General features: G+C 39.2%; 1 protein-coding gene across 8 annotated transcripts in view; it reads right to left on the bottom strand.

The window, feature by feature from the left end:
• Positions 1-13,877, bottom strand: part of med12 (mediator complex subunit 12) — a 43,144-nt gene that overhangs the window by 28,293 nt on the left and 974 nt on the right. For 5 of the 8 annotated variants that reach the window (XR_007892550.1, XM_051650166.1, XM_051650171.1 and 2 more), the window contains exons 2-17: positions 13,612-13,716; positions 13,314-13,505; positions 12,960-13,119; positions 12,588-12,763; positions 10,729-10,839; positions 10,010-10,282; positions 9,760-9,906; positions 9,580-9,679; positions 9,289-9,425; positions 8,959-9,090; positions 8,647-8,773; positions 7,852-8,081; positions 7,378-7,437; positions 7,094-7,270; positions 6,848-6,992; positions 2,853-2,971 (exon numbers count right to left, since the gene is read on the bottom strand). Coding sequence is in view for 7 of the 8 variants with exons in the window: in XM_051650166.1 (XP_051506126.1) it covers positions 2,853-2,971; positions 6,848-6,992; positions 7,094-7,270; positions 7,378-7,437; positions 7,852-8,081; positions 8,647-8,773; positions 8,959-9,090; positions 9,289-9,425; positions 9,580-9,679; positions 9,760-9,906; positions 10,010-10,282; positions 10,729-10,839; positions 12,588-12,763; positions 12,960-13,119; positions 13,314-13,505; positions 13,612-13,716 (2,391 nt within the window). In the remaining variant the exon portion in view is untranslated. Of the gene's footprint in view, positions 1-2,852; positions 2,972-6,847; positions 6,993-7,093; positions 7,271-7,377; positions 7,438-7,851; positions 8,082-8,646; positions 8,774-8,958; positions 9,091-9,288; positions 9,426-9,579; positions 9,680-9,759; positions 9,907-10,009; positions 10,283-10,728; positions 10,840-12,587; positions 12,764-12,959; positions 13,120-13,313; positions 13,506-13,611; positions 13,717-13,877 lie in introns of those variants that run through there. The other 3 variants (XM_051650167.1, XM_051650170.1, XM_051650172.1) reach the window with 2 other exon arrangements.

Genomic DNA, 13,877 nt, shown 5'->3' with positions numbered 1-13,877 from the left:
ACTGAGACTACTTGGATGTCTCTGGACATGTTTTTTATATTTTATTGTGCATTTATGTGTTTTCTTTTTTTGAATAAGTTAATACAACATTAAAACTCTAAATGAATTCATTAAGAATGCACGTAGCCTATATTGTGACCCTTCTCTTTAGTCACTTGCTTTCCAGCAAGATGTGACGCAATAGACCAATGCTTTGGCAACATCACCGCTTATATCAAACACAGAAGTCGTGGCAAAAAACCAAAAGTAAACTTTTATCGGATTACATTGTTGAAAAATGATTCCGAGGGCTCTCGTTGACTGCTGTGGCTTCAAGCCAACAACAGAGCTGACTGGACAGAGGAGATCATTTCAACTCACAACTATGCAGCAAACATTTTTAGGGAACATGATTACATGTTTGTTATTAACTCATTTTATTATAGTAATTGTATCGCTAAGAATATGTTTGTATTTATGATGATTTTGTGTCATACTTTAGTTTAATCATCTAATCTGTCAAATCTAACACAACAGTCAGTGCATTCGCTGACATTTTTGTAAACATGAGGATTGGTCTATAGACCTTATTCACGGTAGCGCCATGTTTGATTTTTAAAGGGAATGGAAATGAAGCTGTGAGGGATAGACTTACCATCTCTTCAATGGCATGCATGGTATAAATCTGTAAAAAGCTCCAATAACCCATCTGATTTTCCACAACTAATGTTGTCTGGAGTTTTTTGTCTACTGAGTGTCCTTGAAGAGATTTTTCAAATGTTTTGTCTGTGGAACGACCCAAAAACACTTTAAACTGCAGTACAGCCCACTGAAGAGACTGTACGTCTATCCCTCACAGACTCATTGTCATTCTCGTCAAAAATATAATATGGCGCTGCTGTGAATAAGGTCTAGCATGTGCTGAATAACATTTATATGTTTTCTTGGCAGATACCTCTACCAAATACTTTAACAGGTAAAAAGCAGTTCATTTAAAAATGAAATTTCTGTCATCACTGCTCACCCTTGAGTCTGTATGAATTTTTCTCTGCCATGGAACAAAAAAGGAGATGTTAAGCAAAACGTTTAGTGTCAGTCACCATTCACTGCCACTGCATCTTGTTTTTCATTCAATGAAAGTGAAAGGTGGCTGAAACTCCCTAATATCTCCTTTTGATATCCACTGAAATAAGAAAGTCATACAGGTTTGCAACAGCATGAAAGTAAGTGATGACAATTTTCATTTTTGTGTGAAATATCTCAAGTAAAAGTCAAAATTCACCAGTTACCTTAAAAATGGCCATTTAAAGTTGACAATATGCATTGAAAATGTTAACAGATTAATTTATGAAAGAGAACTGTGCTGCATAATTAGTTAAGATGTATACTGAAAACAGATTTTATACTAAATATATATATATATTTTTTTTTCCCTTGCTCCCCTGGCACAAAAATGTATGTTGTATTGTAGTCGTGTTTTGTTGTTCAAAGCATAATAAAAAAAAAAAACAACATTTAATATAGATAATATATTTTCCTATTATGTATATTATTAATATTATAATTTTATATAATTATATTATTATTGTTTTGTATATTATAACAAAACAAATTTAGTTGACTGATTGAGATGGCAGAGAAAATACCTGTATATGTCAGACTGAGCTCAAGAGAGGTGGAGATGAGAGATATAACAGGTGTAACTCTGCAGCTGAGTAGTTCTGTTAGCTTTACAATTCTTGTCAAAGGTGATGTAAGCACCAAGATTTGAAAGGCGTCAAAAGACCGCTCCAACCTCGCGCGCTTGCAAACTGTAACGTTGACAGCTTTGACGATTATGAGCAGGATAGTGATATCGCTCGTTACAGAGATGCAAAATAATGCCATTTGCATTTCTGATTGACGGGTTTATGAAGGTTTATACATGTGTAACATTATAAGTTCAGTAAAAATGCGCTCTCTTGCGCTTCCCTGCGCGCGCTCACACTAAACTCAAGCGTCAGCTGCACGAGAGACTGAGAGCGAGATTCTGCTATTTTAAGTGTCTCCTCTATTTACGCCCCAAAATTTAAGACCACAGCAAATGAAATTTAAGACTTCTTGTCATTTATTTAAGACTTTTTATGGCCTTAAATTTTAAAAAGTACATTTAAGACCTTTTAAGGACCCGCGGAAACCCTGATAAACTCAATCTAGGTGTCATTAGAAATCTGAGATTCTCTCCTTTGCGATAATATAACATTTTATCACCAATAGTCGATAACATATTTTTACGATAATTTGTTTAGCATGCTTTTCCTGCTGGACTGGATATTTTGTTCTGGACATTTAAGATATAACATTGGATTAATCAACCAAGCAAGCTCACAGACAAGTTAAAAATTGCTTATTTTGTAGAAAAGGTAAAAGTAGATATAACATGTTTGGCTACTTGAGACTTACAGCAGCAGAAAAAGTGCATTAAAAAAAAAATATATATATATATATATATATAACAAAAATCATATTTCCCTTTGTGATTCTTTTGAAAATCTTTCAAACTGTGGTATATAGGCAACAAAATAAATATAGTCACATTCCTGAGAATGAAAGCTTTCATTTGATATATGACGACGGCAGGTCCATAGAGCTTAGAGGGTTAAAAAGGTTTAATTTTCTGGCCAAGTCAGAGAGAGGGTGGAAAGAGATCATGAACATTTTTATTAAAAGTGTTTTTGGTGCAAGAACCTTGATTAACATTACAAAATGCTTTAAAAAATGCAGAATATGGCCACTTTAAATGGCAACATGCTTCTAAGAATACACAGAATAATACTTTAAACAAACAAAAGAGCAACAAGCACCAGAAGTTGATTAATGCGAGATGGACTGACCTGAGAGGTGACCTGGTGCTGGTCAAAGTGTGAGAGGTGCTGGAATTTAGAGAAAATGTCTTCTGCGGTGGGAAAGGCCTCCGGTTTACTCCTCTTCCTCTTCTGCCCTTCCTCACCTCCTGTGAAAAGAAAACAAGAGACAAAAATCAATCAAAGAATTCACTGCACACACAGCAATGAATGGGCTCTGAGCCCTAACAGGATTTCAGGAAGATAAAGTGCAGTAATTGCTATCAGAGTATAAAAGCGCCCTCAACCTGCAGCTATCACTCAACCACTGCGGTCACTGTCTGTCAAACGGCTTTTGAAACAAAAACTGCATGAACCAGTGACTTATTCATGCACAAAGCTGCCGCGGGGCGACGGGTCAGTGTTCTGAGATGTGCTTGAAATATTAATAACCGTGGGTTGAGCCGTTTAATGTCAGGGCCAAGGCAGCGCTCAGTCTGGTAAGAGTGAAATAATGGGATGTTCAATTACACCTCCATTAAAAGTTATAGCAAACATGGGGCTGCTCTTTCTCACCGGGGTTGGCAGCTAAGCTTGAACATAATAAGTCAATGATTAATATTAGCATTGAAATGGGGCTTCAGCGATGAATATTCAATGATGACAAAAGAGGTTCAGAGTCATGAAAAGCTGTTAATAGCAGAGAGAAAGAGGAACAGAGAAATAAAGACATTTTTTCCTTGGGGAAAAAACGACAACCAAATGTCACACCAACAGAGCAGAAAGAAAGCAAAGCTACACTCACAGTCAAGACTGATGAAGGTCTGTCACCATTCAGAACGATGATTTGTGCTACATACTAGTAATAGGCAGGATGGTCAGCTAGTCTTCCATAAATTGCCTACTTGTCATCCCAGATGTGTATGACTTTCTTTCAACTGCTGAACACAAACGAAGATTTTTAGAAGAATATTTCAGCTCTGCAGGTCCATACAATGCAAGTGAATGGTGACCAGAACTTTTAAGGTCTAAAAAGCACAAAGGCAGCATAAAATAGATCCACATAACTGGTTAATGACTGGTTAACCACATGAGTGGTTAAATCCTTATCTTCAGAAGCGATATGATTGGAGTGGGCGAGAAACAGATCAATATTTAAGTCCTTTTTTAATAAATTGGTAAATAAAATCTCCTCCCCACCTAGTAGGTGGTGATATGCACAAAGAATGTGAATCACCAAAAACAAAAGAAGAATGTGAAAGTGGAGATTTAGTGCAAAAAAGGACTTAAATATTGATCAGTTTCTCACCCACACCTATCATATGGCTTCTGAAGAAACGGATTTAACCACTGGAGTCATATGGATTACTTTTTATGCTGCCTTTACATGCTTTTTGGACCCTTCAAAGTTCTGGCCACCATGCATTGTATGGACCTACACAGCTGAAATCTTTGTTTGTGCTCAGAAGAAAGTCATGCACATCTGGAATGGCATGAGGGTGAGTTAATGATGAGAGAATTTTCATTTTTGGGTGACCTATCGCTTTAAAGGGGATGAATTAGGAGAAGTTTAAAATGCCTGCATTGAGCAATGTTAACATTACTATACAGTTGTGCACAAAAGTTTGCATACCCTTGGAGAATTGGTAATATATGTACCATTTTTAAAGAAAACATGAGTGAGCAGGCAAAACACATTTCTATTATTTCTTATGGGATTCATATTCAACTGTAGGTTATAACAGAATGGCACAATCATAAAACAAAACATGGCAACAAAGAAAAAAACGAAATGACCCCTGTTCAAAAGTCTGCATACCCTTAGTTCTTAACACTGTGTATTGCCCCCTTTAGCATCAATGACAGCATGCAGTCTTGTGTAATAGTTGTCTATGAGGCCCCAAATTCTTGCAGGTGGTACAGCTGGCCATTTGCCTTTGCAAAATACCTCCAGGTCATGCAAAGTCTTTGGTCGTCTTGCATGAACTGCACGTTTGAGATCTCCCCAGAGTGGCTCGATGATATTAAGGTCAGGAGACTGTGATGGCCACTCCAGAACCTTCATCTTTTTCTGCTGTAACCACTGGAGGGTCAACTTGGCCTTGTGCTTAGGGTCATTGTCATGCTGGAAAGCCCAAGAGCGTCCCATGCGCAGCTTTCGTGCAGAAGAATGCAAATTGTCTGCCAGTATTTTCTGATAACATGCTGCATTCATCTTGCCATCAAGATTCCCTGTGCCTTTAGAGCTCACACACCCCCAAAACATCAGTGAGCCACCACCATGCTTCACAATGGGGATGGTATTCTTTTCACTATAGGCCTTGTTCACCCCTCTCCAAACATAGCGCTTATGGTTGTGGTCACTCCAAATTACAATGTGCCAGAAGCTGTGAGGCGTGTCAAGGTATTGTCGGGCATACTGTAACCGGGCTTTTTTTGTGGCATTGGCTTCTTTCTGGCAACTCGACCATGCAGCTCATTTTTGTTCAAGTATCGTCGTATTGTGCTCCTTGAAACAACCACACCATCTTTTTCCAGAGCAGCCTGTATTTCTCCTGAGGCTACCTGTGGGTTTTTCTTTGTATCCTGAACAATTCTTCTGGCAGTTGTGGCTGAAATCTTTCTTGGTCTACCTGACCTTGGCTTGGTATAAAGAGATCCCCGAATTTTCCACTTCTTAATAAGTGATTGAACAGTACTGACCTGGCATTTTCAAGGCTTTGGATAACTTTTTATATCCTTTTCCAACTTTATAAAGTTCCATTACCTTGTTACACAGGTCTTTTGACAGTTCTTTTCTGCTCCACATGGCTCAGTACTGCTCAGTGCATCCACGTGAGCTAACAAACTCATTGACTATTTATACACAGACACTAATTGCAATTTAAAAAGCCACAGGTGTGGGAAATTAACCTTTAATTGTCATTTAAACCTGTGTGTGTCACCTTGTGTGTCTGTAACAAGGCCAGACATTCAAGGGTATGTATACTTTTGATCAGGGCCATTTGGGTGATTTCTGTTATCATTCTGATTTAAAAAGGATCCAAACAACTATCTGATAATAAATGGCTTCATATGATCACTATCCTTAAATAAAAGACAGTTTTTTTGCATGATCAGTCATATTTTCAAAATCAATGCCAATATTTCACAATTTATGCCAGGGTATGCAAACTTTTGAGCACAACTGTATATTATCCACGGGTCTCCATAGGTTTTCTGTGAGAACTATGATAGTTTTGTGGAATTAATTGTTATAGATATTTATGCAAATGGATATCTTTGGCCATTGCATCATGTCTTGTTGTTGTTTTTTTTTTTTTTTTTTGGTGTCACCATCAAGCCATAATGAAATTTAAGAACACATCCTATGTTCACACACCGTGAGAAACACCCCCGATCACGGTCTGGTTGATAATTATATTGGGCCTTTTTAAGCCCACCTAGTCATTCAGAGAACCCACTAACTAGTCAGTTTTGAGGTCCCACTTTATATTGGAGTCTTTAACTACTATGTACTTCAGCAATTGATACAATGTACTTATTATGCACATATGTTTTGGTGCATTTTACTAACATTTAAAGTACCTGCATTTAATTACATCTGTAGTTTCACTGTTGACCTTACCCCTAATCCTAAACCTAACCCTACCCCAACCCTTTCCTTAACTATAACCCTAATCTAAACCCTACCCCTAACTCAACCTCAGTAGCAACAAATGTGAATCTTGTGAGAATTTTGCACAACAACATGTAATTACACAATAAGTACATTTTATTGTACACATTTTTAATGTTGGTACATAGTAGTTAAAGACATCTTAAATAAAGTGGGACCAGTTTTGAAAATACATCCCTTCTACATACCACAGCAATGAATGGGAAAGCAAAGAGTTCTCTTGTTAACATAGTTTTGTGATTCATTCCTCACAGAATGAATCATACAGTTAGTCAACTAAATCTGTTTAATGACTAAACTCAATCAAAAATCTAGAACGGTTTGTGCGAGACAGTCATTCTGAAAGAGACGGTCATCATTTCAGCACCTGTCTCTGCTGTACTCTTGCGGTTGAGAACTTTTAGGATGTCTTTGGTGATCTTCTTGATGGCATGCCGAGCTTCGTCTCGCTGCTTGCCGACTCCATAGAGAACCACCAGACGCTGATTACACTCATGACTCGCACTCTCCTCCTGAACAACAACCAATTTACTTAACAACTGAACTTGTTTTATTTCATTGTACATAATAAATTGAGAAAACAAAATTTCCCATCAGTCCTCTCCAAACATACCTGAGGAATAGGGAAGTGGGTGGCATACTGTATGTGGCGGGGCTGCTCGTAAACTAGAGGGAAGGCAGGGTCCATACCCTTGTCCTTGGCAGTGTTTTTGCTCTCCTGCTCTGGGGCAGGTTTCTCCGGGGAGGGGCTTCCCTTTGACTCACAGTGCATTGGAGGGGAAAACATCTGCTAAAAGTTTGGAAGAGAAAGTAGTCAACTTAATCGTTCATTAACAAAAACCTCAACAACTGCTTTTGTTAAAAAACTAGCAACTATACTGAAATGCCCTTTCTTACCTCATCAAAATTAGCGCTAGAATTGTGATCTATCTCCATTGACTCTGACAGGCCAGTATCCTAAAAAAAAGCAATAAAGTAGGAGTACATTCAACCAACCAATCATATTTCATTACAAAAAAACAGTCAGCCCGCTCTTTTCCAGTGTGAGTGCTAATATATATATATATATATATATATATATATATATATATATATATATACACACCAAGAAAGTTGCTACTTGTGGTTAAATTGTACTCATGTAGCAAAACGCGAGTAAACTATATTAAAGGTTGTTGCTACTACACCATCATTTCGGGTCACATGACAATGCCCACGTCCCCAGTTGAATTATGTCTGGGAACGTATTCATTCTAATCACCTGCATACCTACATAAAGAATAATCTTCATTAAAGTTTGAGAAGTCCATTCTTCATCAAATGCAGTACATACAAAGTAACAAAATCGGATGCAGCTACAGATTTAGTTACCTCCATTTTAATGCTGCACCCTGCATCCTGTTCTTTGCGCTCAGAGTCGTCAGAGGGCTCATCGCTCGGGGAGCGTGGGCGGGGCAGATGGGAGTCCGAGGCCAGGTCGCCACGGGAGATAAGAGTGCACATGTAGATGTTGTGGGAGAAGACATCATGGCGTATGAGCTCACAGAAGAGGAGCACGAGATTGGAGAATTCCACCCGCTCGCTCTCATTCCCTGGCTCAGCTTCGCAGACACATGGATAGACAGAGAAAAATTCATAAGGATCCAGTTACTCAACATACATTTGCATTTTAAAGTATAATACATCCCTAAAGGATTAATGTTACTGCAACAAAACACTTGATGTGAGATGATGATATGATATCAGCTATGTTCACAATAGCATACCAAAAACTATTTTTTACAGTATATAGTACATTTACATTTATGCATTTGGCAGACGCTTTTATCCAAAGCGACTTACAGTGCCCTTATTACAGGGACAATCATCCTGGAGTTAAGTGCCTTGCTCAAGGACACAATGGTGGTGGCTGTGGGGATTGAACCAACAACCTTTTGCTTACCAGTTCAGTGCTTTAGTCCACTACGCCACCACCACTCCGTATGTATATATATATATAGTACATATAGTATATATACACAATGCACATTTTCTGTATGCATAGAATACCCAGATGACATACTACATTTACCATCTCTTTTATGACTAATTTTTTCATCATACTGCCAAAAGTTAAGATATTTTTACATGCAGGTCATGTGAGAACATGTCTACTGTTTCACTTACTTAGCACAGGGGCTTGTGTGTCCAAGAACTGCAGAAGAACATCCTGGAATACAGGCAGAGTGGCAGCAGACAGAGACCCTGATGACACAGAGCCCTTCTCATCTACAACCTCTGACTCTCCACACCTCTACACACACACACACACACACACACACACAGAAACTGTAAGAAAGTAGACACGTGTGCAGTGAAAATGAACTGTGTAATGGGTGATTATAAAGCTATTTTCTCAGTGATTGTAGAAATTTGGAGGAGAATAATGTTAAATGTCTGTTCCCAGCATGACTCCTGTGAATGGGCCAGCAGTCTCACCTCTGCTTCTATTTCAGTCTGTCTCTTCTCCAGGAGTTTGGCCACCACCATGGCTCTGTGTGGCCCTGACCTTTTACAAGAAACAGCCCACTCACACAGCAGGGTGACCACAGCATCATCGTCTGCACTCATCTACAGTTACATCAACACAAAGAAGCATTAGACTCATTTGTGTCTTTGCAATGAAACATTCATTATGGTCAGAAGTCTCATTAAGATAACAGAAACAGACTCTATAGTATCATATGAAGTTGTTTCTTTACAGTGTCCTTTGTAGTTTTAGTACTGGAAAAGAAATAAAAAACAGAATGGAAATGCAGTTGTCTTTACCTCATGTCCATCCTTGCTCTGTCCTGAGCCAAAGATACGGTTATACAGCGAATCCAGGGAGTTGCTGAAGTCAGATTTCTCAAAGCTGTGGTTATCTAAAACCTCCAGAGTATGCAAAACTCGGCTGATGGTAAAACCTATTGTGCAGACACATACACACCAAGTTTAAAGTCCATTATGCATGCCATAACAGCAGAAACATAGGTAGAGTTTTGGAGGGTGTCAGGAAAGAAGCAAAACAAATCATATTCTTGCTAAAAAGGTGAAGACAATTATACCCAGTTGACTCACCAGCTGTTGTTTCCTGACACTTGTCGAAGGACCAGCGGAATTCCACTGCCTGTCCTCTCTCTTTGATCTGCTCTTCAATCTCCCTCACCTTAACCCGAACCTGGGAGAAATCACATGCATTTATATCATCACAATAAAGTGCAATGTAATCAGATCATGTACAACGTGGCAAAGTCATACCTGCTGGTTGAAGGTGTTGTTGCCCCCTGGCATGGGCAGGTTAGATGGGGCGATGGGCAGTAGGTCTAATGGGGAACCGGTCTTAATCCGGCTATCTGTCAGAGAGTAGTGCCAAACCAGAGCACTGGGGCAACACAACACAATACTCTACAGAGGGAGAAACAGAACAAATACCAATGTCAAGAAAAACTTAATGTCGAAATTCAAAGACACGCACCTTGAAAGATATAATCAATACATACGACAATACCTGCAGCATACAGCTAAGTCCAAACACCACAGGCCTGTGTTGAGGGCAGATGTAGAAGTCCGTGAAGGGGGTCTGGGGCTGGTTGTTCCCTGCAGGCTGGGAGGTGGGGGTAGGGGGAAGAGTGTTCCCTTGCTGTGCTGAAATGCCGTGTGTCGGGTGCCCGCCTGGACCTGGTCCAAGACTTCCATCACTCAGCAGCAAATTGAGCCGGCGTGTGCAGAAATAAGCCAGTCGTCTAGATAAATAGGCTGACTGCACAAACTCCCCTGAGTACTGGATGAAATAATGACAGAGGTAAAAACTAATCAGACTCCATTCAGAAAATTACAGTGTCAAGGACTTGTGTGTTATTACTAAGACCTGATGGAATCTACAAAGTTTTTTGCATTTTCTGCACTTATTTGGTGAAAAACATAAATCACTGGAATTTGGTGGAATGGATTTAGTCCAGGTAAAATGTGTAAAACAGAGCTGAGATTAGCTGAAAATTATTGGTAGCTGAAACTAGCCAAAAATTGTAATACACTAACACAAAGGGTGGAAACTGCCTGAATCACGGCCAAATCAATTCTGCAGAAATCTGCAGAGCTTTCTGGTTAATTCTAAGGCCAGTTTCAATGCAGCTCTGGTTATAAGCTGTAAGAGTACTGAAGAGTCATGACTTGTCAGTTCTGCTACGGTCAAACAGAGTCATGTAGCATCATCCTGCAGTAACTGACCTGTAACAGGAGTGGCAGCAGCAATCTAAGGAGCTCATCTTCTCCAGGTCTGATCTTCTCAAAGCACTCCAGGACCCAGGTGAGGAACTCATGTCTGTCTAACATGCCATCCTGTCCACATGAAAATACAGTAATTAATCTCATAAATTGGCAAAAAAAAAAAAAAAAATTCCCTTTTTCCAACTGGTGGGCAAAAACGTACAACTTAGTCCTATATCAATATATGAGTACTTTAAGATCACAGTAATATTTGCTGGAAATTCCATGTACAATTTAGGACAATGCAGTGGATTTTCCCAAGACATCATCTAATTTGATTACGGTATTTTCTCTTTTTATATTGAGCTTGATAGAAAAAAAATAAAAACACACAACAAAAATAAAAATAATAATAAAAACATAATCCGTAACACACAAATCCTAAATCTCACATTATAAAACAAAAGGACTCAACAGTAAAACACTATAAAACAGAGTGTTATGAGTTACATATGAAGCCGCAGACAATATAAACCCCTATAATCGCATATCAGTTGAATTCTATATTAATGCGTCAAGTTGCGACATTGCTTAACAACCAACAATCCTTCCTTAAAGGTGCTGTAAGCGATTTCAGCCATTCTACAAGCTGAGCCGTTGGATTAGCCATCCCACCTCTTTCCAGAACCCTGCATTTCAAAGATACCAAATGAGCTTTATTCAGACTGACACAGAGCAGATGCGTTGTCAAAAACAACAGCAGCAAAATAGCGCCCTCGAATGACAACTGTAATGAACAACATGGCACAAAAATAGCATTACGCCTCAATAATCTGCTGCAACTACAATACTAAGAGAACGCACAAAATGATTGACAGGCAGAAAGAATCAGAGACCGTGGCCCGCAGACACATTTTGTTTGATGTTTACAGAGTCTAGTGCTGTCACAGAGACCAGTGAGATATCTCATGAAACTTATTTTATTAATATCTTTCGGGGAGTAGGAAAAGTTTTTGCATACCTTTCCATGAAAAAAAAATAAAAAATGGCTTACTAACAACAAATTAATTTAATAAATTCATCCTCATGGGATACGTAGAGTCTGTATTATCACATTTCTCAATGTTTCTTTGTTGCCTACACATCTCAATAACATGAAGCATTCCTGTCCACTAATAACCATACATCTACAGCAATATAAACAGTATACAATAATAGACTGAGCCCTTTATTAGGAACATGTAGTGGCGGGGCGTGGTCGGGTGTTCTTCCGGAGAGAAAGAAAGCAGTAAGTGTGCACACCTGTTTCTGATTGCAATAAGCACAGGGGAGAGCGATATAAGGTAAAGAGAGAGAGTCACGCTTCAACCGCAGAAGTTGTTTGTTTGTGTGGAAGCTGAAAAGCTATTTTATGAGTGACATATCATTAAAGACCAACATTTTGAGTTGAAGCTCACGTTTCCCATTTCCTCCTTTCACCCCACAACAAACTCCTTTACAGAACACTTTGGTCCTAAATACTCAAACCAGCCCATCTGGCACCAACAATCATGCCATGGTTGAAATCACTGAGATAAAATTTTTTTCCCCATTCTGACGGTTGATGTGAACATTAACAGAAGCTCCTGACCCGTATCTGCATGATTTAATGCACTGCACTGCTGCCACACAATTGGCTGATTAGATAATCGCATGAATAAGTAGGTGAACAGGTGTACCTAATAAAGTGCTCAGCGAGTGTATACGGAGACATTATTACCATCACACGTATAAACCGCGTTCCTGCTCAGCCGTAATTAATAGCTTTCAAATTTGACAGCATTTTGAATTAAATAAGACATAGATTACAGCATATTTAAAATAAAAGTTTGACCACCTACCTGAAACATGAACATGGCTAGTTTCTCATTGTACTCCCACTGTTTCATGGCAGTTTCCACCTCCGTAGGAGGAGCAGGCAGAGGAGATCCACAGCCCTGGTTGGGAGACTGTCTGTAAAACTCTGCCACCTTCTGCAGCTGCTCCCACAGGTATTTGGTAATTATCTGAGTCCATTCTGCAGAACCAAGATAAAACCAGAGAAGCATATCAGCACAAAGCCCAATTACCAAGCACAACAGCAGAGGACATTTTATTTTCATTCAGGAATTAAACAAGGACAGACAAAAGGGTTGTGTTGCATGTTTGAATGAGACACATTATGATATGATCAACCAAAAAAAAGCCAATTTATGCAAAATAATTGCACTAACCTATGCAAGGGTCAATGACATGCCTTTTCTTCACCTTGGTTTCAGTTATGGCAGCGTGATATGCACATGTCATTTTAATCATCCAAGCAGATCGCATCACCGGCACAGAGTACTTAGCGAGGTAGCCAAACACTTCCTCTTTCTTGCTGAAGATTGGAACCTAGTGTGCATACACACCCCAATTATGCTATTGCACAACCCAAGATAATAAATACCACTTGACCTTCACTGTGAAATTCAGTAACGCTCAGCGGTTTGAAAATATAAAGAGCATGCTCTGGACCTCTTCCTAACATTAAGCAATCTGTTGAGCTCACAAACAGCAGTATGTTATTTAAAAGGATGAAAGCAAACCTTCTTAGCAAGCTGAGTTAGAGGTTTGGTGCCAGCTAAGTCTGTAAACCAATTATTGATGGAGCTCTGCGACCTCGCTGTGACGAGCCAAAAGTTATCCTTCTGATTGACCTGTGGCTTTCTCTTCCCCGTGTCTGGAAACGTGTTGCATCGCAACTTCTCCGCAATGATGCTGCTGAAGTTCGAGCTGATCTGAAAAGCAGATAGTATAGGGAACCCATAGAGTAAACGAACAGGGTTTTGACTGTAATGTGAGATGTATGCAAATAATCTCCGCATTAGCATTAATAAAACTCACCTTTGAAGGGTTGAAATTGACATTTTTAGCACTGCCATGTTCATCGCCTGAAACAGCTGGCTGGTTGTTAAATCCTTGCTTGACGTTCAAGGCTGTCAACTCATCCTAATTAGCAATAAAGTGAAGGATTCTGTTATTACATGGCTCATGCATAATGCTGAGAGCTTAGGGAGTGCATGCATATCTCTTGTTCATAACAATTGTCAATTAATTCACAAATTACAAGTCTATATTAAGGAGCACTCATAAATCAATAGGACAAACAC

Source organism: Myxocyprinus asiaticus, chromosome 22 (assembly GCF_019703515.2).
Source record: "Myxocyprinus asiaticus isolate MX2 ecotype Aquarium Trade chromosome 22, UBuf_Myxa_2, whole genome shotgun sequence".
Classification (NCBI taxonomy): Eukaryota; Metazoa; Chordata; class Actinopteri; order Cypriniformes; family Catostomidae; genus Myxocyprinus; species Myxocyprinus asiaticus.
Note: the sequence above shows the minus strand (reverse complement) of the source record. Positions and strands in the feature narration are given on the sequence as shown.